Here is a 27,059-nt window from a genome sequence, read left to right as displayed (position 1 = left end):
GCCAACAGTCTCTCCATGGCAACAGAGCCATCCTATGTCACTCCCAGCCCCGCACCTAGTGTCTGCCTGGCTGAAGGGGATTTGAGAGTGTGTGTGTGTTTCTTTTTAATAGCGCTGGATCTCAGTGTTGGACAAGATCTCAGAGCTCTGCAAATCTAATCCCCGCTGAGTAGGAATGGCTTCTGTAATCCTGTGTCACGTCATCCCTGCTTGGACAACTAGCTGCCAAGAGCTCGTGGTATGCAGCTGAAATGCACTGCTGGATGATGTCGGACTGCTGCCTACGCCCACCAGCCCTCCAGCTAATTTTCCCTCTCAAAGCCGCAACCAACAAGGCCTAATCCCTGTTCCATATGGCGACCCGTAAGAGGCCTGAAATACTGGAGCATGTTTGCTTGAAGTTATTTCCTCCTTTCTATCAAAAATATTTTCTCTCCCCCCTCCTTTCTCTTTCTCTTAAGCACATGAAGTTTTGTCTCCCAATGCAAGAGGTTTCCTTTGACATTAATTTCTCCTTCAGTAGTCAACAGTCACATTCCTTAGAGAGAAGGTTTTTTCATGGAATTAATTCCTCCTTCCCCTCAGAAATGTTTTCTCTCACTGCTTGGGCTTTAAATCTTTAAAGACATTAGACATTAGACATGTATTCTAAAAGCTGAAAATGCCCAGTGAAGAGCAAGAATGGATTATTTAGAGAAGAGAATGTACCTGGAGCTACTGCTACCTATGACATCACAGAACTCTCTCCTTGTTTCTTTTTCTGAGTTAACCATAAAGACCTGAGGTTTTGTTCTCATGTCTAAGAATGAAGCTCTTTTTCTTCTTTTCTGGACCAACCTTAAATAAGAGAAAGCATCTTAGAGAAAGGGTTTTTGCATGAAGTTTTTTTACCTAGTCCATATAAATTCTTTTTTACAAATTCTTTTTTTAACCTTACAAAATTTTTTTAGGGGCTTCCCTGGTGGCGCAGTGGTTGAGAGTACGCCTGCCGATGTGGGGGACACGGATTCGTGCCCTGGTCCGGGAAGATCCCACATGCCGCAGAGTGGCTAGGCCCGTAAAAAAAAAAAAAAAAAATTTAACCTTACAAATTCTTTTTTTAACCTTAATTTTAATCCTGCATCTCTGTTTTCTTATCTGAAAAATTGTTGCATATATTTTCTTCCACTCCCCAGTCTTAAAGATCAGGGATGCAAGAGTCTATTTGCTTCCGTTACCAAAGTATTGTTTTCCACACCTTAGCATTATAGATCTGTGGATTTGTTATCTCTTTTAATGAAGGGACAAAAGTTACAAACTGGCAACTTAGAGAAAGAGAGATACAACTGGGACCAATGACCAGGTACTACTTCCGTTTATTTATTTATTTAAAATAACCTTATTTATTTATTTATTTTTGGCTGCGTGGGGTCTTCCTTGCTGTGCACAGGCTTTCTCTAGTTGCAGCGAGCAGGGGCTACTCGTCATTGCGGTGCACAGGCTTCTCATTGTGGTGGCTTCTCTTGTTGCAGAGCACGGGCTCTAGGTGTGTAGGCTTCAGTAGCTGTGGCATGCAGGCTCACTAGTTGTGGCGCACGGGCTTAGCTGCTCCGCGGCATGTGGGATCTTCCCCGACCAGGGCTCGAACCTGTGTCCCCTGTATTATCAGGCAGATTCTTAACCACTGCGCCACCAGGAAAGTCCCACTACTTCAGTTTATATTTACAATGTTTTAATTTTAAAGAATAAAAGAAGGTATAATTCATTTCAATTTGATTTTTGTGTATATCATTTCAATGAAATAAAAATATAATTTATTAATATGTGTACAAAATTAATTTTAGCTACTCAAAATAATGACATAGAGCTTCCCTGGTGGCGCAGTGGTTGGGAGTCCACCTGCCGATGCAGGGGACACGGGTTCGTGCCCAGGTCCGGGAAGATCCCACATGCCGCGGAGCGGCTGGGCCCGTGAGCCGTGGCCGCTGAGCCTGCGCGTCCGGAGCCTGTGCTCCGCAACGGGAGAGGCCACGGCGGTGAGAGGCCCGTGTACCGCAAAAAAAAAAAATAATAATGACATAGATCTAAATGTACTAATATGAGACCATGCCCGTCATCAATTTCAGAAATAAATCTATAATGCTCTATTGTGTGCATATGTGTGTGCGTGTAAAAATGATTAATGTGTATAAAGGGTGCAGTGGGCTGAATATTTGTGTCCCCCTGAAATTCATATGTTGAAACGTAATCCCCAATATGATGTTATTTGGAGGTGAGGCCTTGAAAGGTCTTAGTGCCCCTATAAAAGAGCCCTGCGAGCTCCCTTGCCTCTTTGCTACATGAGGACACGGCAAGTAGACGGCCTTCTATGAATCAGGAAGTCGGCCCTCACCAGACACCAAAATCTGCTGGTGCCTTGATCTTGGACTTCCCAGCCTCCAGAACTGTGAGAAATAAATTCCTGTTGTTTATAAGCTACCCAATCTATGGTATTTTTGTTAGAACGGCCTAAATGGACTAAGACAGGAAAGATAAACACAAAACTGTCAAGAATGATTATCTATGGGAGGTGTGTTGCATTGCATCCATGAAAGGAGAGAAGTGTTATAAGAGAACTTTCACTTTTGACTCCATATTCACATGTATTACAAGTGTATATTACAAGTATCATTATTATATTATATAATATATTATATTATATATTATAATATATTATATATATATTATATATAAATATATATTTTTAATATATTTATTTTTATATATATTTATATAATAAATATATAATTTATATATATAAATATATATTATATTATTACATTATATATGTATATTATTATATTATATATTATTATATTATTAATATATAATATATTATATAATATTATATTATTATTATATTTTTATTATTATATTACAAGTATATAAATAAGCATATATTTCTTCTAAAAAATGTTAAGGTTGCCACCAGAACAGAAATAGAAAAGAAAAAAGAAAATATACTAAGAACCTCGAATCAATCAAGAGAAATTATATAAAATGTAGATGTTAATTTCCATGGAAATTCTTTTCTAATAACTATTTACATTTTATTAACCTCAAATTATGTCATGTAGTTTCATTTCATAACCTATGTCTTATTTTAATGGTGATCATATTTAAGGTTGATCATAACTTTTCTATGAAGTAGTCAGTGATGGACTTGGACATCTTTCCCATGCATACTGTAGATCAGGGAAATCCTTCTTAAGGAGATATTACACCTTTACCCATAGTAGAACTTCAGGGTTCTTATATTATAATATTTCTTCATAAAGAGTCAATTTTTAATATTTTCACTCAGTTTGCAGTTCCTAGCTTTGTTGAATCCTTGTTTTCCTGAACCTGACTCAAATCAGGTTCAATCTCTTTGGGATGTTTTCACAGGCTATTTGAAAAGAGGTGATAAACTAGAGGTCCCCCATATTTTTTCCTCTTAAAAAAAATAAATTCTTTTCCCTTGCTTAATTTTAAAACTCAAACAGAATTTCTGGCTCCTGCAAAGATGGTAAACTGGCACAGATGGGTGGCTCTCTCCCCAGAGTCAAACAAGGAAAAACTTCAAGAGAACGTGAATTCCAGGAACTAATGACATCGACAGTAAGAAACCTCTGGGGAGGTAGAAGCAGTGCACCTGAAAGGGGATTCTATTTTTCCTTTAGACTATATCTTACAAGGAAGGTACAAATTGCTGTATTTTGAAGTTATTGAATTAATTCTTCTCTGTATAGTTAAGCTATCAACTTGATATATTTGATATTTTTGTTTTCAATTTTCAGGATTAATATTTTCCTATCGTGATTTAATTTTGTTTTATAATTACACAAACCATTTACATGGTTTATCTACCTGAAAGGGGCGGGGGCATATGGGTTGGCTAGAGCCTGGGGCAGAAGACAGGCTGGGAGAAATACGTTAGTGAAAACAAGTTTACATTCCCTCCTGCCTCTTCCATACTCTGTTTTGAGGCAATGACTGCCTTCTTGTCCGTCAGGGAAATCAGTGAAATTGGTGGCCAGGGGGTAAAATCAGGCAACCAAAATCTCAGCTAGAGTTAGGAGTTAACAAAAACAGGGGTGAAATGCTCCAGCCTGGAGCATTTATTCCTCCACTCCTTCACCATAATCCCTGGCTATTAACTTCCAAATTATATGTCCAGCCTGGACCCTGCCCTTGAACTCCAGACGTGTCTATCCAAAACAGTCTACTCATAACTCTCCTTGGATGTCTAATAGGCACCTCAAACACAATGTGTCCTCAACCAAACTCTTGATATTCCCCCCAAAACCTCTTCTTTTTGCTGTCTTCCCCATTACAGTAAGTGATAATTCTATTCTTCTAGATACTGATTCCAAATCTCTTGGTGCTGTCCTCCATTTATACCTGGGTAAATTCATACAGTGGAGAACTATGCAGCTGTGGGAAAAAAATAAGATTCCTATGTACCACTATGGAGTGATTCCATGATGCATAGCTAAGTGAAAAAAGAAGGTGCAGGATAAAGTGTATAGCAGTGTACCTTTACCTAAAAAGGGAGGCAAAATGAGAACATGCATATATTTTCAAAAAGGGAAGAATAAATTAAAATGTAATGGGAAATGACTACGTTTAGGAGGAAGGAAGAAGCAGGTTTGAGGAAACAGGGTTAGAAGACAAACTTCTCTGAACATACTTTGTTTTATAGCTTTTAACTTAGAAACCATGTCAATGGTTTATGTAATTATAAAACCAAAATAAATCAACGTAGGAAAATATTAATGCTGAAAATTGAAAACAAAAAATATCAAATATATCAAGTTGATGGCTTAACTATACAGAGGAGAATTAATTCAATAACTTCAAAACACAGCGATTTGTACCTTCCTTGTAAGGTATACTCTAAAGGAAAAATAGAATTGCAAAGTAATCTTAAATTGTATTCAGGAGTCATACTGCTAATAACAAAAGTATGAAGCTGTTAAACACACACATATATAATAGGATAAAACAAGTAATCCGTTAATGATGTTTGAAACTATTATATATACACATAGAATAAACTAAGGCAAATTAAGTAATTATGCTAATGAGTAAGCATAAAGAGACACAAATGTAAAATCAAAGAAATTAGTTTTTGAAAATGTGATATTTTATTTGAATTGGAAATACGAGTATTAACTTAGAATACAAGAATAAATGTTTCTAGCTCTGCCCAAGGAAACGACCTAGAAGCAATGACCAGCCCAATGAGGACCCCTAGTGCCCAGACTGTATTCTCTAAATACCATTTCCCATGAAAAGGAACCAGGGCTCCTTGTGAAAATAGATGAATTCCTGTCAGAAGCAGGAATGAGCCTGGAATACCTAGTCATACTAGAAAACAAGGAAGCTATTAAGGTTCACCGGGGTCGTGTAAAAAAGTCCACGGGAACCAGTTTGAAGGAGCTCCCAATGGTCAAAACTGAAACAATTTGCAGGGGCTCCCAATAGCCAAAGGTGGAACATTATCAATAAGAATGATGACCGTAGTAGAGTGAAACATATAAAATATGTTAAGATCCACAAGTTTATAATGATACTTGTTTTAAAACCTCATTGATCACCTTTAGAGGATACAAAAGAACCAAATAATTTTTCTAAAAACTGGAAATGCAAGAGAATTAATACCCCACGAAGCAGGCCTCCTACAAGGACAGGAGTCAGTGTAAATACCCCTTTCTTCTCTTTCAAGCAACAGTTCTTCACAGGCACTCTACATGCCTTCCCAGGGTGTCCCTAGCGGGATGAACTTCCGGTTCCCCACAGCGGGATCAACTCAGTGAGGCGCTCTCAGGTTATCTTTTCCTCCTTTCCTGCTTCATTCTCCCTTCTTCTGATCCTTGGAGGGTCATTTTCCAAACCAATGACCGTCATGCAAGTCCTTGTCACAGGCTCTGCCTTTTTGAAGAACCTAGGGTTCTTCAAAAGTTGTTCCCTCAGAAGGAGATTCTGGAACTGGGTCACTGAAAGGTCAAACATCAGTGATGACTCCACTACTGGTGATAAGTAAAAAAGACTATGGATTTGGCTGACTTTTGTTCATGGCCTTAAAGGCCTTGAAAAAAAATAAAAAAAGATGGGCTCAGGTTAACCAGACAACTCTAGACATACTGTGAAAGTGAGAAAGCCTCCATGGCAGTGTTTAAAGAGGTTCTTACCCTTTTTCACAGGGGCCTGAAAATCAAGCCCAGGATTTAACTGCTAGGCTAGCAGAGCTCAAAGAATACTGAACAACAGTCTAAACAGGTCTCACATCAAGCTCAAGGACCTGATATCATGATGCTGAGAATCAGAGACCTACCGTGGGGATATCTGGGTGCCTGAGCCTAACCACCTTGAACCCCGATACCTCTTAATCTTCCGGGTTGGCAAAAGCAGCTCCCTCCCCCCCTTGCTAAAGGAGAACAGCCTCCATTAAAACGGAGACTCCCAAAAGACCACACCTGAGGCACGTAGTTCACAAAATTATGCTTGTTCTCTTCTAGATCTGGCTCCATCTTCCCTACCTGCCTTCAAACCGATGACTAGGGGCAGGTCAGAGTGGAAGCCAAGTGGGGAATTACTCCTCTGGAAGCATATACTGTATCTGCACTCTGTGAATATGAATACCTGGCCCGCAGATAGCAACAGGAGCTGGGGCATGTATGGAAATGGAACCCAAGGGTGTTAGACAGAGAGGGAAAAATAAAAGGCAGGATAAGGGAGCAATTGTTGACATGGGAGCACTCTTTCATGACCTGGGGCTTACTGTCCTGACAAGGACACCTGAATCAGTCCTCAAATGCTGTTGGGGTGACTCCTTCAAGCTTGAACACAATGTTGGTTGGCCATGAGATAGAAATGCTAGAACTGCCATGACGGAGTGTGGAGGAAGGTTCAGGAAAGTAGAAATGTTAGAGTGATTGCTATACGACTCGGAGAACCTGATACCTAACTAGGTCCCCCAGGAAGGCCCAGAGGGCGCTCCCATCGCAAGAGCAACAAGAGATGACACCGCTCATGGGGTGCCAGCATCTTCGAGAAGTCCAGCAATAAGTGGCCTCTGTACGACACCACTGTTTACAGGAGATTCCGCCATGGAGTCAAACTCTCTATTATCAAACGGGGTGCCAGGACTCCAGACCAGCGGAGGCCAGATGATGGCACCTAAACTTAGGAGTCAAGATGAACATGATTATTGTAATACAGACCGAGCTTGGGATGATAGTCAAGGTCCCTTGACCTACCAGGATCTGTGACAATGGCTAATAGACCAGGGTGTTACTAGGAACGATACAGATGGACAACAGATTAGAATAGTACTCGGTTTATGTAACCACACAAAAATTGAAAGCTAATGAGAAAAAGGTTGATATCAGTCACTACAATAGTTACTTACAGTCTCATTGATTAGTTCTAGGACAGTTCTGAGACCTAGAACCTACTGACTGAAAAGGATGCCTAATCCCCTTGATAAAAGACCTTGCAATGCCTCGTCAAATACATACATAAGCACTTCCCTATTCCTTCCTCAAAGGAATCTGCGGCTATTTTCTAGACACGCTAAGGAAAGGGGAATACCCAGACCTACTGGATACACAGTCTGGACTGACAGTGATGCCATGGGACCTAACATGCCATCATAGTTCCCAAGTGAGAGTGAAGCTTATGAAAGCAAGGAGAGAAATGGTGTCTTAGCCCAAGTTCATCTCATGGTGGGTACAATGTGTGCATGAATGTTGTGGGGTCCCTGAGTGCATCCTTGGGATGGATATACTTAAAAACAGGAAAACCCCTCATATTTATTCCTTGACTTGTTCAGTAAGAGTCACTACGGTAGAAATGGCCAAGTGAAAGCCTCTGAAATTACCTGCTTCCTCTTCCAGCCATGATAGTATATCGGAAGGGATACCATATACTGGGAAGAATTACAGAAATTCGTACCACCTTCAAAGTATTAAAGAAAGCAGAGATGGTGGTCCCCATCACATTCCAGTTTAATTTACCTTTCTAATCCTGAAAAAAGGAAAAAGAAAAAAGATTGACAGCTGCTGGTTCACTACCATAAACTGATATAAACTTAAGCAAAGGGTAGTCCCAATCACAGGTGCTATATCAGATGTGATACCTTTACTGAAACAGAACAACATAGCTTCTGTCACTTGGTATACACTACTGACCTGGCAGGCGCACTCATTTCAATTCCTAGCCATAAAGAGGACCAAAAGCTTTTTTAAATGTGGGATGGACAGCGGTACTCGTTCACTGTTTTGTCCCAGGGGCATGCTCCTGGGACCCTCCCAGTCTCTGGCATCTTTCATCATGGAGCAGCATTTTTTCCTTCGCCCAAAACACAAAGGCATCAAAGGAAAAGGTCCATCAGAAGGTGAAGGAGCTACAGGTTTCTGCTCCAGGCCAACAAGGTAAAACAGCAGATCAGTGATAACACATCTGAGTTGCAATAGCAACTGATGCCCTACACTGACCTTGAGAGCATTAAAAAACGGCTGCTTCTTCCCTTCCACTTTTCAGAAACTTGCACAAGTTTCTTTTGTCACCAGCCCCAACCTGGAACCACACAGGGAAAGAAATTCTAAGAAATGCAGTTCTAGCTTAGCTAGGTTCAAACACCCCACCAACTTTCTTGAGTTCCATGTAAAGTATAAACAATAGTTCTCAAGTTTTATTGTGCAAAAGTGTCATAAGGCATTCCGATTGTCTACTGCTACAGACTAAACTTCCCCCAAATTAGTGACATAAAGCAACGGCCATTTTATTATTCTCAGGGCTTCTATGGATCAAGAATTCAGAGCACAGCGAGGATAACTTGTCTCCACTTCACAACGTCTGGGTCGCTCAGTTGAAAAGCCTTATAGCTGGGGATGTTGCAAATGGCTGGAGGCTGGAATAAGCTGGAGTCTTCTTCACCCGCATGTCTGGTACCTGGGCTGAGATGACTCAAAGGCTGAGCTCAGCTGGGATTATTAAGCCAGTTTTTTTCATGGAGCCTTTCCATGTGGTGTGGGCTTCCTCACAGTATGGCAGCTTCAAGTAGTCAACCTTCTTACACGGTGGCTCAGGGATCCAAGGGCAAGTCCTCCAGCAAATAAGGCAGAAGCCGCATGGCCTCTTTGTCCTACCGCAGAGGTCATGTGGTGTCATTTCTGCTTAATTCTATTAAAAGTGAGTTACTATAAGTGACTGACTAAAGCCAGTCCAGATTCAAGGGGAAGGCAAATTAGACCTCACTTCTCAGTAGCAAGAATATCAAAGAATCTGTGGTCATCTTTAAAGCTTTAACACTGGAGGAGCTTTCAAAATGCAGACTCCAACTTTTATTTTTAATTTTATTATTTTTTTAAAACAGCTTTTTAAGTTACTGCTTATCTTTATTATTATTATTATTTATTTATTTTTGGCTGCATTGGGTCTCCGTTGCTGCGCGCAGGCCTTCTCTAGTTGCGGCGAGCAGGGGCTACTCATCGTTGCGGTGCGCCGGCTTCTCATCGCGGTGGCTTCTCTTGTTGCAGAGCGTGGGCTCTAGGCGTGCAGGCTTCAGTAGCTGTGGCACGTGGGCTCAGTAGTTGTGGCTCGCGGGCTCCAGAGCGCAGGCTCACTAGTCGTGGTGCACGGGCTTAGCTGCTCCACAGCATGTGGGGTCTTCCCAGACCCAGACCAGATATCAAACCCATGTCCCCTGCATTGGCAGGCAGATTCTTAACCACTGTGCCACCAGGGATGCCCCCGGACACCAACTTTTTAATTAAATATGATGGTGTAAAAGCAGAATTTATCCATTGACTCTCAGAAAATTACCCCAAAACAGCAAGAAGGAGAAACACAAACACAAACGTAATATTCAATAAAATTAAGAAATAGTTGAAACCGTGAACCTCTAAGTAGGCCAAAGAATGCCAAAAGTAGAAAGGATTAAGCAAGGATTCAAGAATATTCAGAGAGGGAGCAATCACCCTGGGCTACAGGCGTCAGAAAGAGTTGGCAAAGGTGTTTTATCAAGATTAAGGGGACACACTGAAGTGCAAAATCAAAATAATTCGTTTACAGCCGCGGGGAATGGGATGTACAGGTTGATTCATAAAAATATAGGCCGTAGGTTTAAAGAAGAATCCCCTGGACTGGGCTTATTCCCCTGCCCTCCTCCTCCTCTTCATCACCATCATCATCGTCATCATCACCTCAGTCCATAAGGAGGTAAGAAAAGAGACAATTTACATTGTGAACTGATTTCATCTGGTTAGAAAGGAGTGGTGGGGGAGACCAAATGAATTCCCACATATATCTCAGAATTGTTTTCTTAAATATCCTTAACTTGATACATGTTCTTACCCCTCTCTCTCACTGACATTCCATGAACAGCTGATCCAGTAAAAACTCAATCCATTCCAAAAATTTTTTTCAATGAATCAACTTTTTATTTCACTGACTGGTACTTCCGACTCTCTCTCTCTGATGCTGCATTTAAAATCTTCAAAATCCCCCAAAATAGCATTCAGCCTTCCTGTATCCAGAGACAGGGGCCCAGAGACAAAAAAGATCAGGCCCCAGGCTGTTTTCAGGTGGCATAGTGGCAGACATTCCTACGCAAGTCTTTGTCAGTTTTTAACTGAAATGCCTTTAAGCTCTCCATCCTGAAACTTTTTTCTATGGCATCTATGACAGAAATGCATTCATCTCTCATATATACAAACCCATGGGGGTGGGAAGGTGTGGGAAATCCATTCAAAATTGAGTAATCAAATTGGAACTCGGGTAGCAGCTGTACAGAGATGCAGCAAGGAAAAAAATGGAGGAGAGGAACAGAAAAAAGAGGGAGTCAAAAAACAACAGAAAAATATTTCTATAGACCAGGTAAACATTTAGACCAAACGCTTTGTCATGAATTACGATCAAGTAAAGATGAAGTAATTGGGGTGTAATCCAATATGACTGCCTCCGTATAAAGAGGGGAAATTTGGATGAGAGACAGACACATACGAAGGGAAGATGATGTGAAAACACAGGGAGAAAGCCATCCACCTGCCAAAGAATGTCTGAGACCACCAGAAGCTAGAAGAGAGCCCTGGAACAGATCTTTCCCTCCCAACCCTCAGTCGGAACCAGCCTTGCCAACACATTGATCTTCAACTTCTCGCCTCCAGAGCTATGAGACAATAAGCTTCTGCTGTTTAAGTCACCCAGTTTGTGGTACTTTGTTACAGTAGCCCTAGCACACTACTTCAAGAAGGGAGGTGGAAGAACCAATATACTAAATTTACCATTGATCATTGTAGGGAATTAACTGGCATTATCTCAAGAAATACAGGTGAAATGGTGTGTTATAAAGTAAACCACTTGTATAAAAATACAAATACTTGAGTGTTAACAGAAGAAACCCACACATAAAAACAAAGATGCTATCTATGAATTGTGAAAACAGAAAATACACTTAAAAATTTATGATAAAGCAAGAACAAACATTAACCTTGAATTAATGTGAAAAGACTAAATTCACCTTTCAAAAGAAAAGGTTTTCCGATTGGATCACAGAGTAAAATTCTGCTACGCATAAGGACACACCTAAAAGAGATTATCCTAGTGTCTATTGCTTTGTCTATTTGAAAATGAATTTTGAGTTGCTAAGTAGGAGCTGAGCCAAGAAAAAGATGACCTGGCCCATATTACCGCTGAATATGCAACCTCATCTGTCACAAATTCACTTAGAAACTTCTCTGGTGCTGATCATATGTTTATGAATGCATCTCTGTATATATGAAGAGTGTGAGTTCAGTTATAAAGTGCATTAATATAGCCAGAGGTAGGATTCTTTGTCCATAGTTCAAATATGTGTGCTCAAAATTCAGAAAAGTTAAAAATAAGAATATGACAGGGACTTCCCTGGTGGCACAGAGGTTAAGAATCCACCTGCCAATGCAAGGGACACGGGTTCGAACCCTGGTCCAGGAAGATCCCACATGCCGCGGACCAACTAAGCCCGTGTGCCACAACTACTGAGCCTGCAGTCTAGAGCCTGCGAGCCACAACTACTGAGCCCGTGTGCCACAACTACTGAAGCCCAAGCACCTAGAGCCCATGCTCCGCAACAAGAGAAGCCACAGCAATGAGAAGCCCGCACACCACAACGAAGAGTAGCCCCCACTCGCTGCAACTAAAGAAAGCCTGCACGCAGCAACAAAAACCCAACACAGCCAAAAATAATATTAATTAATTAATTAATTAATTATTTAAAAGAATATGGCAATAGCATATCAGAAAAATACAACTGAAAAGAAAGCTGAGGCTATGATCTTAATATAAAAATTGATTTCAGAACAAAAAAATATTAACAAGATTTTTTAAAGCACTTTATAATGATAAAGGATGTAACTCACAGTAAAGATATAACAATTACCAGTGTCTTTGCACCAAATCACATTGCACAAACAGTCATAAAACAAACCTGTAGGTGATATAAGAATAGGCAGAAACACAAGAGCAGTGGGAATTTTTAACCTTTTTCCACCCGTGAAAGAACAAGTAGATCATTTTTTCGCCCACTCCTTTACCTCTAAAACTGCCCCAGAGTTGCATAATTACTATAATGTAAGTACAGCACCTGCACTACACAGGAAATGGTTTAGTGTTACTAGAAGGTAGATTTAGACGGGTCAAAATGTATATTATAAACTCTAGGGCAACCATTAAAATTTTTAAGAAGTATAATTGATAAACTAAAAGAGTAGATAAAAAATGGAATACCATAAAAGGCTCAATTAAAACTAGAGAAGGCAGGAAGTTCCCTGGTGGCCTAGTGGTCAGGATTCCAGGCTTTCACTGCTATGGCCCAGGTTCAATCCCTGGTCGGGGAACTGAGATCCCGCAAGCCACGCAGCACGGCCAAAAAAAAAAAAAAGATGTCAGAACTAGAGAAAGCAGGAAAAGAAACATCTGGCAACAAATAGAAAACAGTTACAAACATAGTGGATATTCAAGCAAATATATCTATAAATACACCAATTAAAAGACGGAGACTGTCAGAGTGGATAAGAAAAATAAGACCAACTGTATATCGTCTACAGGACAAGAAATCCACTTTAATTATAAAGACACAGGTAGATTAAAAGTAAAGGGATGGAGAAAGGTATATTTATATAGATAATGCTAACATTAACCAAAAGAATGCTAGAAGAGCTTATTAATTTCAGACAAACATTTCAGAACAAGGAAAATTTTCAGTAATAAAGAAGGGTACTGCATAATGATAAAGGGATCAATTCTCCAAGAAGATATACCAATCATAAAGCTGTTCAACTCCAAGCTGAATAGAGAAACAGACAAATTGACTATTACAGTCAGAGACTTCAACATCTTCCTGTTAGTAATTGGTAGATCAAGCAGGCAGAATATTAATAAGGAGATAGTTGACCTGAGCAGTACTATCGATCTCTTGATCTAATTAACATTATAGATCATTGCCTTCAAAAACAGCAGGAATAGACATTCTTCTCAAGCCCACACAGAACATTCACCTCAAAAGAACATGTTCTGGGGGCTTCCCTGGTGGCGCAGTGGTTGAGAATCCGCCTGCCGATGCAGGAGACACGGGTTCGTGCCCTGGTCCGGGAAGATCCCACATGCCGCGGAGCACCTAAGCCCGTGAGCCATGGCCGCTAGGCCTGCGCGTCCGGAGCCTGTGCTCCGCAACGGGAGAGGCCACAACAGTGAGAGGCCCGCATACCAAAAAAAAAAAAAAAAAAAAAAAGAACATGTTCTGGGCCCTAAGACACATCTTAGCAAATTTAAAAGATTAAAAATCACCCAAAAGAATTTCTCAGATCACAGTGGAATTAAACTAGCAATTAACAATAGGAAGACAGCTGAAAAATCCTCCAGACACTTGGAAATTAAACACACTTCTAAATAACACATGAGTCAAAGAAGAAGTCTCAAGAGAAATTTTTTAATATTTTGAACTAAATGAAAATAAAAACGCAGCTTATCAAAATTTAAGAGATGCAACAAAAACAGTGCTTATAGGGAAACGGAACGTCCATGTTGGAAAAGCAGAAAGCTCTAAAACCAATAAGTTGAACTTCCACCTTAGGAAACTAGGGAAAGAAGAGCAATTTGATCCTAAAGCAGAAAGAACAAAAGAAATAATACCGAACACAGGAAATCAATAGAGGGAATCAACAAAACCAAAGACCGGTTCTTTTGAAAGATTAGTAAAATTGATAATCCTCGAGCCAACCTATGGAAAAAAGACACAAATTACCAATACCAGAAATGAAAGAAAAAGATACACGCACCCCAATGTGCACTGCAGCACTATTTACAATAGCCAGGACATGGAAGCAACCTAAATGTCCATCGACAGAGGAATGGATAAAGAAGATGTGGCACATATATACAGTGGAATATTACTCAGCCATAAAAAATAAAATAATGCATTTTTCAGGAACATGGATGGACCTAGAGATTCTCATACTGAGTGAAGTAAGTCAGAGAGAGAAGGACAAATATCATGTGATACCACTTATATATGGAATCTAAAAAAAATGGTACCTACTTATTGGTATGGTACATACCATATAAGTAATGATGGTACATATTTACTTATTTACAAAACAGAAATAGTTATGGATGTAGAAAACAATCTTATGGTTACCGGGGGGAAGTGGGAGAGGGATAAATTGGGAGATTGGGATTGACATATACACAGTACTATATATAAAATAGATAACCAACAAGGACCTACTATATAGCACAGGGAACTCTACTCAGTACTCTGTAATGACCTACATGGGAAAAGAATCTCAAAAAGAGTGGATAGATGTATATGTATAACTAAATCACTTTGCTGTACACCTGAAACTACACAACATTGTAAATCAATTATACTTCAATAAAAACTTTTTAAAAAAGAAATGAGAGGTCATCACTATTGATTCCATAGACATTAAAAGATAATAAAGGAGGACTATGAACAACTGTGTGCCAACAAATTTGATAATTTAGGTGAAATGGACCAATGCCTTGAAAGACACAAACTACCAAAACTCACACAAGAAAAAATAAATAACCTGAATAGTCCTATCTCAAAGAAATTGAATCAATAATTAGTAGCCTTCCAAAAAATAAATCACAAGGCCCAGATGGCTTCATTGGTGAATTTAACAACCTATATGGAAGATAATTTAGCAAGATCTATCAAAACTTAAAATGTACCTATCCTTTAGCCCAGGAAATTTTTATTTATATGAACTTGCAAACAAGGGAAATGATATATGTAGTAGGTTATTCATTACAGCATCGTTCTTATTATCAAAAGATTGAAAACAATGTAAATGTCCATTGATTGACTACTCGTTCAGTAAGGTATGACACATCCACACATGAGAATCTATACAGCTGCAGAAAAAATGAGGACAGTTCTCATATACCAGTATGGAATAATTTATAAGATATATAGGCACATGGAAAGAAAACAATGTACAGAAACCATGAGTATAGTAGGCTACTGTCTGTGTAATAGGGAGAGGGGAGAAGAACATATGCATGTATTTGCTTGTCTATGTACAAAAGAATCTTCAGAAAAATATACATGAAACAAACATAATAAGACACACCTCTGAGAAAGGGAAATGGGTGGTTGGAAAATAGAGGCTAGATGGAAATTCTTTACTACACATCCTTCAGTATATTTTTAATTTTTGAAATATATACTTTACTCCAAAAATATATGGAATTTTAAAAGTTAGTTTCCCTGTTGTCCCCTCCCAGAGATTCTGATTTGGGGCCAAGGAATCTGCATTATTCACAGGTTTCCCAAGTGATACAGGAGGTGCAAGGAGCACACTGTGAGTAACATAAATCCACCTCACAGGTTCACATATAAAATTATTATAAAAGTGGAAGCACAAGGAAATGAGGATGAAGAGAGCCATAGATGACATCCAGGCTCTGGTCCCTCAGGATGGGGAAATTATAACCTTGTCCTCAATAGGACAAGATGGAAGCGTAATTTTTCAAAATAAAGGACAATCCATCCAGGCAGATGTAAATGAGAACTAGATCCTTTCTCCATTCTGACTACAATTTTAATATAGACTGTGTCATCAGAAAGAAATAGCTGATGTGACAATTAAGTTACGGACATGTCAATAGAGGTCCTCTCTTTGGATTCCCTTTTCTCCAAAATTGCTGATGACGATCAACCTTTAAGATTCAAATAAGAATTGTACACAACTTTTTTCCTTCTCCCTTCTAAAAAATGTACTTGGTGTAGGATGGAGTAGTAGACAACAGCACACGCACACACACACACACACACACACAGAGTCTCTCCAATAACCATGTTCATGGTGCTAACTTTCCTCCTAGCATCCTGCTCCTCCCACACCATCCCATCCTGTCCCACCTTCATTCATTCAACGAGCATATATCGAGAACTTATGTTTCTGGCGCTATTCTAGTTACCAGGGACAGAGTCCTGATCAAGGTCCTTCCTCCCATTATGTGTACATTCTAGTGGAAGGGAGCAAACAAAAGAAAACAGCATAGAAATAAATTATATATTTTCAGGTAGTAATAAGTGCTCTGGGGGAGATGGAACACTTTAGGTTGGGTAGTCAAGGAAAGGCTCTCTGAAGAGGTGACCTGAGACCTGAATGATGAGGAGGAGCTAACCGTGTGAATTTCTGGGGGAAGAACATTCCAAGCAGAGGAAGAGTGAGTGCAAAGGCTCTGATCTTGAGCTTGCTTACATTCTTGAGGAGTGCAAAGATCAGTACGTGTGGAGTACAGTAAACTAGGAGAAGTATACTAAAATATTAGATAAAAGGAGGCGGCTGTGTGTGTATACACGTACTATAACTCACCTCTACACCATTGCATCATAGTTTACACGTATCATGCCCTCTTACCCCTTAATACTTCTGTGTGTATTTCCTAAGAACAAGGATATTCTCTTACACAACCACAATACAGCAATCAATATGAGAAAGTTTAACATTGATACATTTCTCTAATCTACAGTCCTTATTCCAATGTAAACAACTATTCCATTAGGTTCTTTATAGCATTTTTTCTGGTCCAAGGTCCAGTCCAAAATCACAGACAGCATTTAGTTGTCACGTCTCTTTAGGCTCCTTCTCCTTGAATCAATTCCTCAGCCTTCACTTGTCTTTTAAGATATTGGCATTTTAAAAGAATACAGGTCAGTAATTTCATAGAATCTGCTTTTTTAAGCTTATCTCAGATTGAATTTATTAAATTTTTTTTACATACACATCTATCCACTCTTTTTTAGATTCTTTTCCCATATAGGCCATTACAGAGTATTAAATAGAGTTCCCTGAGCTATACAGTAGGTCCTTATTAGTTATCTATTTTATATATAGTCGTGTGTATATGTCCATCCCAATCTCCCAATTTATCCCTCCCCCTGCCCCTTTCCCCCTTGGTAACCATAAGTTTGTTTTCTATTGATACAACTGTAACTCTATTTGTTTTGTAAGTTCATTGCTTCTATGTGGGTTTTTCTGATGTCTTTATGGTTACATTCAGGTTACAAATCTATGGCTGCAAAGCCCCATGGGTGACTTTGTGTTCTCAGAGCATCAATCCAGAGGCATGCTATCCCTTGTTGGTAATGTTAATTGTGATGATTTGGGGGAAGGTATTGTTAGTTTCTCCACTGCATTGTTACTCTTTGTGGAAAGATACTTTGAGAGCATGTAGATATCTTACTCCTCATCAAAGGAACCCTTTAAACATAAACACATTAATTTATGCCCAACAAAACAGACGATAATTCCTGGGTTCGATTTTCTGGGTTATTTGGAAAAATGTTCAAACTTTTTGTTTAAATCAGGGTCCAAAGACAGTATTTACAATGCATTTGGCTGCTATGTCTTGTGTCTCTTTCAGTCTATGACGAAGGAACATAAACCCTCGCCAATTCTTACAAGCATGGAATTCCGTGACCGAGAAGCTTTCTGGACACACATGCAGGGTGGTGATTCTACTCCAGCACCTGGCACATCGGGCTCACCGACTTTTCTCGAATTGTTGGGTCCTCACTTCCAACCACGTATGCACATCGTCTCCCTGTGCAGCAGGGTGTGGCTGTGCTGTGTTCTCTCCAGACTCAGGAATCTCACTCCTGAGTGAGGACTAGAGCTTGGGCAGACTTGCAAACCACGAGTCAGCCAAAGTGCTGGACTGAGCCCGCTCATGGCACGAAGTATCCAAGCCACCAACTCAGGGGGCAACGATGTAAAATGGAGGGGCAGTGGCAGGGAGGAAGAGGCCTTCTCGGTCACTACCTCAGGGCTGAGCTCCTCCAGACAAGGTGCTCCTTGCTAGGACCACTGGTGTGGAGAAGAGACTGAATGCTGGCTGAAATGTGACTAAAATATTTAAATACCATTATCAGGAAAGGTACATACTGAAAGACTCACTGCAAACACTGCAAACGTACGTACGTGTGTGTGTGTGTGTGTGTGTGTGTGTGTGTGTTACCTTAGAGGCTCAAATGCCCTCGTGGTGCAGACTGTTATGTTGGAGAAAACTGCTCAAATGGGCAACTCAGATTAGCAAATGTGAAGCAGAAACCGTGGTGGGAAACGACAGTGTTTGAGGAGCTGCGACCGCCAGGAACCAGAGGTCAGCGCACTGACAAAATGCACGGTCAGTGTGTGAGCCGAGGCTAGCTCTGCAGACCATCTCTTTTGGGGGAAAAATATGTCCATTTAGACTGCACTGTAGCTAAAAACTAATGGCTATTTGGGGGAGATCTATTTGTCCTTATTTGAACAATTGCAACCCAGAGGCGAATATGTGAGGCAAAGAAGAATTCAGGAGAGGCAGATGGCCAGACGGCATCAGCACCCACCCCTGAGGAAGGGCTGTAAGATCACCCACCGCTGCTGTCCCACCTGCTGGATTTTTAAAGTTCTTCATTCTCCCAGGTGTTCAGGTCAAACACGTTGGAGTCAGCCTCAGCACCCCACAGCCCATCTCACCGGCAATATCCTATTAGCTGTTCCTCCCAGTCCATTCAGAGCAAATCCACTCCTCACCAGCCCCACAGAACCCCCACCCTTGGCTGAGCGTCAGTACCTCTCACCGCATCACCCAAGGGCCGGCTTCCTGGTCTCTCTGCTTCTGCCGTTGCCCCTACCGCCTAGGGGGTAAGGGAGGCCCTTTTAAACCCTCCAGTGGCTTCCTATCTTGTCCAGAATAAAGCCAAAGTCCTTATGAATGACCTATGTGAACCAAAATAAACCCACCAAAACCAGAAACCAAAAAACCACGAAACGAACAAACCAAAACCCACAGAAAGCTGCAAATAAGAAAAGCGTTTATTTGGGGTCTTAAGAATTGCAATTCAGGAGACACAGATTAGGGTAAAACTGAAAGAGTGTCCCAGGGAAGAGAACAGTCGGGGGCCTATTAAGCCACAAAGCTATAGCCTGTCATAAAAAAAGAAATATTTGTCCTAAGGGATAGGCTGTCACGAGCTGTTTTAGGGTAGAGGTCTAATAAGCAGGTAGACTGTCACAAGTTACTTTAGGGTAAGGGTCTGATAGGTATCTTGAGCTTCTGGAACATTTTGCAGATGTTCTGGATGCCTGCATTGGGACAATAAGTGGTCAAAAGGCCAGATTCCATCCATGCTGACGTGCATAAGTCATACTTCCTCTATGGCCTCCTGGCTCCATTTTAGAGAGAGAACTCTCTTAGCAATACCGACTCCATGTTTATCTTCCTTTCACACCCACAAGGTCCTACAAGATCCGCCCTGCACCCCATCTGTATCAGCCAGGGCTCTCTGGAGAAATGAACCCACATGAGATACATAGATGTATACAGATCTTCCTTGATTTATGATGTGCCAGGCACTGTTCCAAGGGCTTTACAAGTGTGCATCCTCATAACAAGCCTATGAGGAAGATATTATCATTATCCTCATTTACAGATGACAACACTGAGGTGCAGAGAAGGCAAGTGACTTGCCCAAGGTCTCCCAATTCATAAGCAGCAGGACTGGGGCTTGGCTCCTGGGCAGCTTGGCTCCAGGGTCCAGGCTTAGCCATCCTTGCTACTACCTTCTCCCTCTCTGTTATATCAGCCACACCAGCCTCCCCACTTTCCTCAACATACCAGTGTCCTCCCGCCACAAGACCTTGCACATGCACTCCTCACTGACTTGAAAACTTCTCCCCCAGCTATCTCCTTGATTATGCACTCATTTCTTCAGGTCTGGGTTCAGATGTCATCTCTCCATCTAAAGTGGCATATGCTGGCACACCTGTGTCTCTACCCACACCTCCTGACCTATTATATATTTATTAGTGTACTTATGTACCACCTGTCTCCTGCAGTGAAATGTAAACTCCAAGAAAGCAAGGATTTTTGTCTGTTTTGCTCATTGCTACGGTTTATAACCCCAGAGCCTCCTGAGAACATAGCAGGTATTAAATAAACGTATCTACAGACGGCCAACGGGCACATGAAAAGGTGCTTAATATCGCTAATTATTAAAGAAATGCCAATCAAAACTACAATGAGGTACCACCTCACAGCGGTCAGAATGGCCATCATCAAAAAGTCTATAAATAATAAACGCTGGAGAGGGTGTGGGGAAAAGGGAACACCCTCTTAAACGCTGCTGGTGGGAATGTAAATTAGTGCAGCCACTATGGAGAACGGTATGAAGGTTCCTGAAAAAACTAAAAATAGAGCTACTATATGATCCAGTAATCCCGCTCCTGGGCATACACCCAGAAAAGACGAAAACGCTAACTTGAAAAGATGCATACACCCCAACGTTTATAGCAGCACTATTTGCAATAGCCAAGACGTGGAAGCAACCTAAGTTGCTTCCAATAGATGAACAGATAAAGAAGATGTGGTATATATACACAATGGAATTCTACTCAGCCATTAAAAAAATGAAATAATGCCATCTGCAGCAACATGGATGGACCTAGAGATTATCATACTAAGTGAAGTAAGTCAGACAGAGAAAGACAAATATCATATGATTTAACTTATATGTAGAATCTAAAAAAAATGATACAAATGAACTAATTTCCAAAACAGAAACAGACTCACAGACATAGAAAACGAACTTATGGTACTAAAGGCTAAGGTTGGGGGAGGGATAAATTAGGAGGAGTTTGGTACACACTATATATAAAATAGTGTGTACCAAACACTATTTTATAGTGTTATAAAAACAGATACACACACCATATATAAAATAAACAACAAGGACCTACTGTATAGCACAAGGAACTATATTCAATATCTTGTAATAACCTATAATGGAAAAAAATCTAAAAATGAATAGACATATACATATGTATAACATTTTGTTGTACACCTGAAACTAATACATTGTAAATCCACTGTGCTTCAATTTTAAAAATAAACAAGCAAACATGTGAAATGAATTTAAGACTAAACAAACCAGACCTGAAGAAGCATTGACAATTAAAGGAGATGACTTTCATCTTGTAATTTGGAAGGAAAAGTGAAAGGAGGTGATTCCCTGGAGAATGGATGTCTGTGGCACTGATCACACACTGTTCTCTAAAAGGAGACAGAGGTGAGACCAGCTCTACTGTGACAGACAGGGAGGGGGTGTCTCCTGAAGGCTGGAACACGTCCACAATCAACAGCAGGTACAAGGCCCGTGCTGGATAAGAAACGCTGACCAACCGGGAAGGTAGGCTTCGTGCAGATGGAGGACAGAGGGTAATGAGGCGGGAATCCCCCCTGGGTTTCACACTCTTGGACCGGCGCTCTCCAAGAGTCCTGGTTGCACCAGAAGACACTCTCTGCTGATGTGAGGCAGGAATGCCAATTATTTAGCCATGTAAAATGTAAACACCTTTGTGGGATGGGTCCCCATTACCTTGACAATAAATTCTGGCCTTCTTAGTATTAGGACAACTGTATTCTGATGCGTTATTGCCAGTTATTGCTGGATTAGCCTATGCCTTGCTAATATGGAAAGAACAGCCAGCACACCTATACGCATCTGTCCCTCTTTCCCTCCTTTTTTAAAAATTAATTTTTATTGGAGTCTAGTTGATTTACAATGTTGTGTTAGTTTCAGGTGTACAGCAAAGTGATTTCGTTATGCATATACATCTATCCACTCTTTTTAGACTCTTTTCCCATACAGGCCATTACAGAGTATTGAGTAGAGTTCCCTGTGCTATACAGTAGGTCCTTGTTAGGTATCTATTTTATATATATAGTAGTGTGTATATGTCCATCCCAACCTTCCAATTAAACCCTCCACCTGCCTTACCCCCTGGTAACCGTAAGTTTGTTTTCTACATCTGTAACTCTATTTCTGTTTTATAAATAAGTTCATTTGTACACTTTTTTTAGATTCCACATATAAGTGACATCATACAATATTTATCTTTCTCCATCTCACTTACTTCACTCAGTATGACAATCTCTAGGTCCATCCCTGTTGCTGCAAATGGCATTATTTTGTTCTTTTTTTATGGCTGAGTAACATTCCATTGTATACATGTACCACATCTTCTCTATCCACTCCTCTGTTGATGGACATTTAGGTTGCTTCCATGTCCTGGCTATTGTAAATGGTGCTGCAATGAACATTGGGGTGCACGTATCTTTTTGAATTATGGCTTTTTCTGTGTATATGCCCAGGAGTGGGATTGCAGGGTCATATGGAGCTCTATTTTTAGTTTTTTAAGGAACCACTATACTGTTCTCCATGGCGGCTGTACCAACAGTGTAGGAGGGTTCCCTTTTATCCACACCCTCTCCAGCATTTATTGTTTGTAGATTGTTTGATGATGGCCATTCTGACTGCTGTGAGGTGATACCTCATTGTAGTTTTGATTTGCATTTCTCTAATAATTAGTGATGTTGAGCATCTTTTCATGTGCTTCTTGGCCATCTGTATGTCTTCTTTTTATAATGAAAGCTATATCCAACCTCCCATGTTCTGATTCACATTTGTTTTTAACTTCTCAGGAATATCACTCAGTCAACCATCTTGCCCCTGAATCTTTAACATCTTCCTTCTTCCTAGCTCCTTCCTTTCAAAATTAAAGCTTGCTTCAGTATTTCCCATGTTGGTATCTTGGCCCTACCTGTTCATTGAGCTGCTGTGTGTTTCCCTCCTCCTTTTTTTTTTTTTTTTTTTTTTTTTGTGGTTCGTGGGCCTCTCACTGTCGTGGCCTCTCCCGTTGCGGAGCACAGGCTCCGGAAGCGCAGGCCCAGCGGCCATGGCTCACGGGCCCAGCCGCTCGGCGGCATGTGGGATCCCCCCGGACCGGGGCACGAACCCGCGTCCCCTGCATTGGCAGGCGGACTCTCAACCACTGCGCCACTAGGGAAGCCCCTTCCTCCTTTTAACAGCCAAACTGTGTTGAGTCCACTTCTTTACCATCCACTCACTCCTGGGGTCTGCACCCACCAGCCTGCACTGTGACTGTTCTGGCCAAGGTCAGAGGCATTCTCATTGCTACATCCAATAACCACTTCCCAGTCCTTTTCTCACTTGAGTGCTTGGCGGCATTTGACACTGTTCATCACTCCTCCTTGGAACATCCTCTTCTCTTGACTTGGCTCAGTGGCTCCATGGATTTCCTCCTCCTTCTGTCACCACTTTTCCTCCTCCTCCTTAGTGCAGTTGGCCCCCCTGCCTGTCCCCTTGAATGTTGACATTGCTCAGTGTCCCGTCCTAGGCTCTGTTTTCCTAGTCTACATCCTCCACCTGGGCAATTTCATCACTTCCAAGGTGCCCGGGACTAGCCAAAGATGCTGATGACTTTCATATCGATTTCTCCAAGCTGCATCTCTCCCTTGGGACATCACAGTCCTGAGCCTAATTCTCAGCCTCAGCTCCTCAGGCTCAGAAACTTGGTTTACCAGCACATTCAGAGCGGCAGCACACTTTCTCTTGGGGAAAACTAAGTTATAATTGTCACATAGTAAAGATGCCAAAGGTTAGGGTCTACTTTCATGGCACTCATGTTACTGGTGGTATTGTTAGCATATTCATCGTGAATTTTTTGTTTGTTTTTTGGGTTTTTTTTAAATTAGAGTATAGTTGATTTACACTGCTGTGTCAGTTTCTGCTGTACAGTAAAGTGAATCAGCCATACTTATATATATATATCCCCTCTTTTTTGGACTTCCTTCCCATCTAGGTAACCACAGAGCACCAAATAGAGTTCCTTGTGCTATACAGCAGGTTCTCATTAGTTATCTATTTTATACATTGTAGTGTATATATGTTAATTCCAATCTCCCAATTCATCCCACCCTTCATGAATAAAAACTGGCAACTAAAATGCCAATTTTTAAATGTGTGAGCGATTTTTAAAACAGTAAATTGAAACCCATTCTGAAAGGGGGGAGACCAAAAGGGAAACGGCTCATCAGGCCTGATTGCAATAACAGACAAAAATGGAAGAACAAGGTTTCATTACTCAGTCTTATTTAGGGGGAAAGATTGTATAAAATGGCACCACCTCAGTAGATAGCCTATTTTTGAGTTTCAACTCAAAGGAAGAATAAAGGTAAAAATCAAGGTCAATGAAATGTAACCCCTAAGTGGTTGAATCTTCTTTGCTCATTGTATCTCCTCTTAAGGCCAGTCTCAGCTTGGCCCCATACAACCCCACTGCCTTGAGAAAGTATGTCAGTTTGATGAACATTTCCCACAGAGACAGAGGAGGCAATTGTCTTGTGTATCAGAAAGGAAAGCTTCCCTTTCCAGTCTCTTGCCTCAAAATCTTCCTCTCTCCTCAGCAGCTGAATTCCCTCTCTCTCCTTACGACATTCACCCCTGAGCATCTCTTCCCATGGGAAGATCATCACGGTCTTGCTTTCTTCCCCTTGTAAAATTTTCGTAGACAACTAACATGCATGCAGCTTTATGGACAGAGTTCTACTTTATTCTGCTTTACACTTAAATATTACGATTTCTGTGACTTCACTCTCAGGCTAGGTAAGCTCTGCTTCTGAAAGTTCCTCCCCTCAAGCTCCATATTTGGAGTGGGTTCTGTTGCAGGCATCAACCCTGGTCTTTTTTTTTTTTAGGTTCTCTGTAGTCATCTATTTTATACACAGTAGTGTATATATGTCAATCCCAATCTCCCAATTCATCTCATCCCTCCCCTCCCCCTTCGGTAACCCTAAATTTGATTCTCTACATCTGTGACTCTATTTCTGCTTTGCAAATAAGTCCACCTGTACCATTTTTCTAGATTTCACATATAAGCGACATTATACGATATTTGTTTTTCTCTTTCTGACTTATTTCACTCTGTATGACAATCTCTAGGTCCATCCACATCTCTGCAAATGGCACTATTTCATTCAACCCTGATCTTTTGAACTAATCTCTTTCCCTGGGTATCATTTCCAAGGAAACAAATACAAGAGCTGCAGCAACTGCTCTGATTAACTGTAAAGTCCTCTGGTGTCTTTTTTCCCACCGTTTTCAGCACTTGGTGATTTGAAAGTTAGAGTTCAACTTCCTGCCCTGACAGTCGTAGGCAGTGAGAGAAGTGCTGAGCAAAAGCACAGGCTTGTTACTAGCTGCCTGCTCTTAGGTAGATAACCTACCCTCTCTAAGCCCCAATTTCCTAATCTGCAATGTTGGGGAAACAATAGTACCTTCCTCCTAGGGTTACTGTGAAGTTTAAATGTGGTAAAGCAAATAGAGCACTTATGATGCTTACCAGCTCATACCCAGCCCTCAATAAGTGTAAGTTATTATTATTTCTCTCCTACCAAATTCTGCTTCATCGTAATAATATTTTTATTAAAACTATTGCAAAAATACATACATCTGTCTACAGATATGTACATACATGTGCCTACAGCACACACGCGTGCACGCGCACACACACACACACACACACACTGAACATTATTCAATCATAATACCTAATAAATTGCAAAGGAAAGTGTCTCATACCACATCAAAGTCTTTAGATAAAGGAAAATTCCTAATAATCTGTGCTTTAACATGCTGTATTTATGCCATGCTCTTGAAGTAGCTGGGTTCAGTTCTTGGTAGCAGAACCAACCCAACCAGGGGAGGGAGAGAGTCTAGCCCTTAACAGTGTACACAGTGCTTTTAAGTGCCTGACAGCCTCTTTTAATCCACTCTGTAGCACTGTGAGGTGACATTATTACCCCAACTTTGCAGGTGTAGAAACTGAGGTCTGTAATCTTCTGACCAGATGTCCTCTGATTTCCAAATGCTTTTGCTACGTGACCCCAGGGATAATTAGGCCCCATTTCATTGTACCTAGTTTAGTAACTAAAATAGATGATTAGCTCTAATATCAAGAACAGTTTTGTTAATCATTCGACAGTTGTTAAGCAAACCCTGGGTGTGGTGAGAGAGGAAAAGGCTAAAGAAAAATAGATCTTTGCCCTTTTAAGAGCTTCATCTGTAATAAAGGGACACACCTATGAGCAGCAAAAAATACTCAGGGACTCTTACAAAGCAACATAGTTTCTCACGAATTGTAAGCTGCATGCTACTTCACATTTTAATATCTCTGGATGCTGTAAAATCAATTGAACATCACAGTTTACTCGTTAGCAGTTGTTTTCTATCTTAATAGCACATAAAATGACATGCCTCTTATAATCAATAGCCTCTTACATAAGAGCCAAGAAAATATAAAATAATTAAATGGCCATTTCTTTAATAGCAATCAACAAATATTTGCCAGAAAGTACATCGTTTTATCCGTAGGTAATAAAGTTAATACCTGTTACCACAAAACTGGAGGTCATCAGCATCACCATTATCGATTCCTACTGTCTGGCTCAGGTTCAAGGTCTTCTTTCCCAAGAGGCAGGCACAGCAAGAGGTTCCTCAGCGTTGGGTCAGAGCAGCCTGCACAAATTAGGCTAACAATTAGTTTAACAAATTCAGATGACAGTGTAACCAGTGGGGAAACGTGCAAAAAGAACCCTCATGTGGACAGAGCATTTGAATAAACAAAATGGTACAA

At 40.7% G+C, this 27,059-nt stretch overlaps 1 protein-coding gene across 1 annotated transcript in view; it reads right to left on the bottom strand.

The window, feature by feature from the left end:
* FAM234B (family with sequence similarity 234 member B) overlaps positions 1–27,059 on the bottom strand; it is a 78,921-nt gene that overhangs the window by 50,224 nt on the left and 1,638 nt on the right. Inside the window, exon 2 of the mRNA XM_067008750.1 lies at positions 26,814–26,941. Within this exon, the coding sequence (XP_066864851.1) occupies positions 26,814–26,850 (37 nt within the window). The 5' untranslated portion in view covers positions 26,851–26,941. The remainder of the gene's footprint in view (positions 1–26,813; positions 26,942–27,059) is intronic.

The sequence above is a fragment of the Kogia breviceps genome, chromosome 12 (genome assembly GCF_026419965.1).
Source record: "Kogia breviceps isolate mKogBre1 chromosome 12, mKogBre1 haplotype 1, whole genome shotgun sequence".
Taxonomy (NCBI): Eukaryota; Metazoa; Chordata; class Mammalia; order Artiodactyla; family Physeteridae; genus Kogia; species Kogia breviceps.
This window is presented reverse-complemented; position numbering and strand designations above follow the sequence as displayed.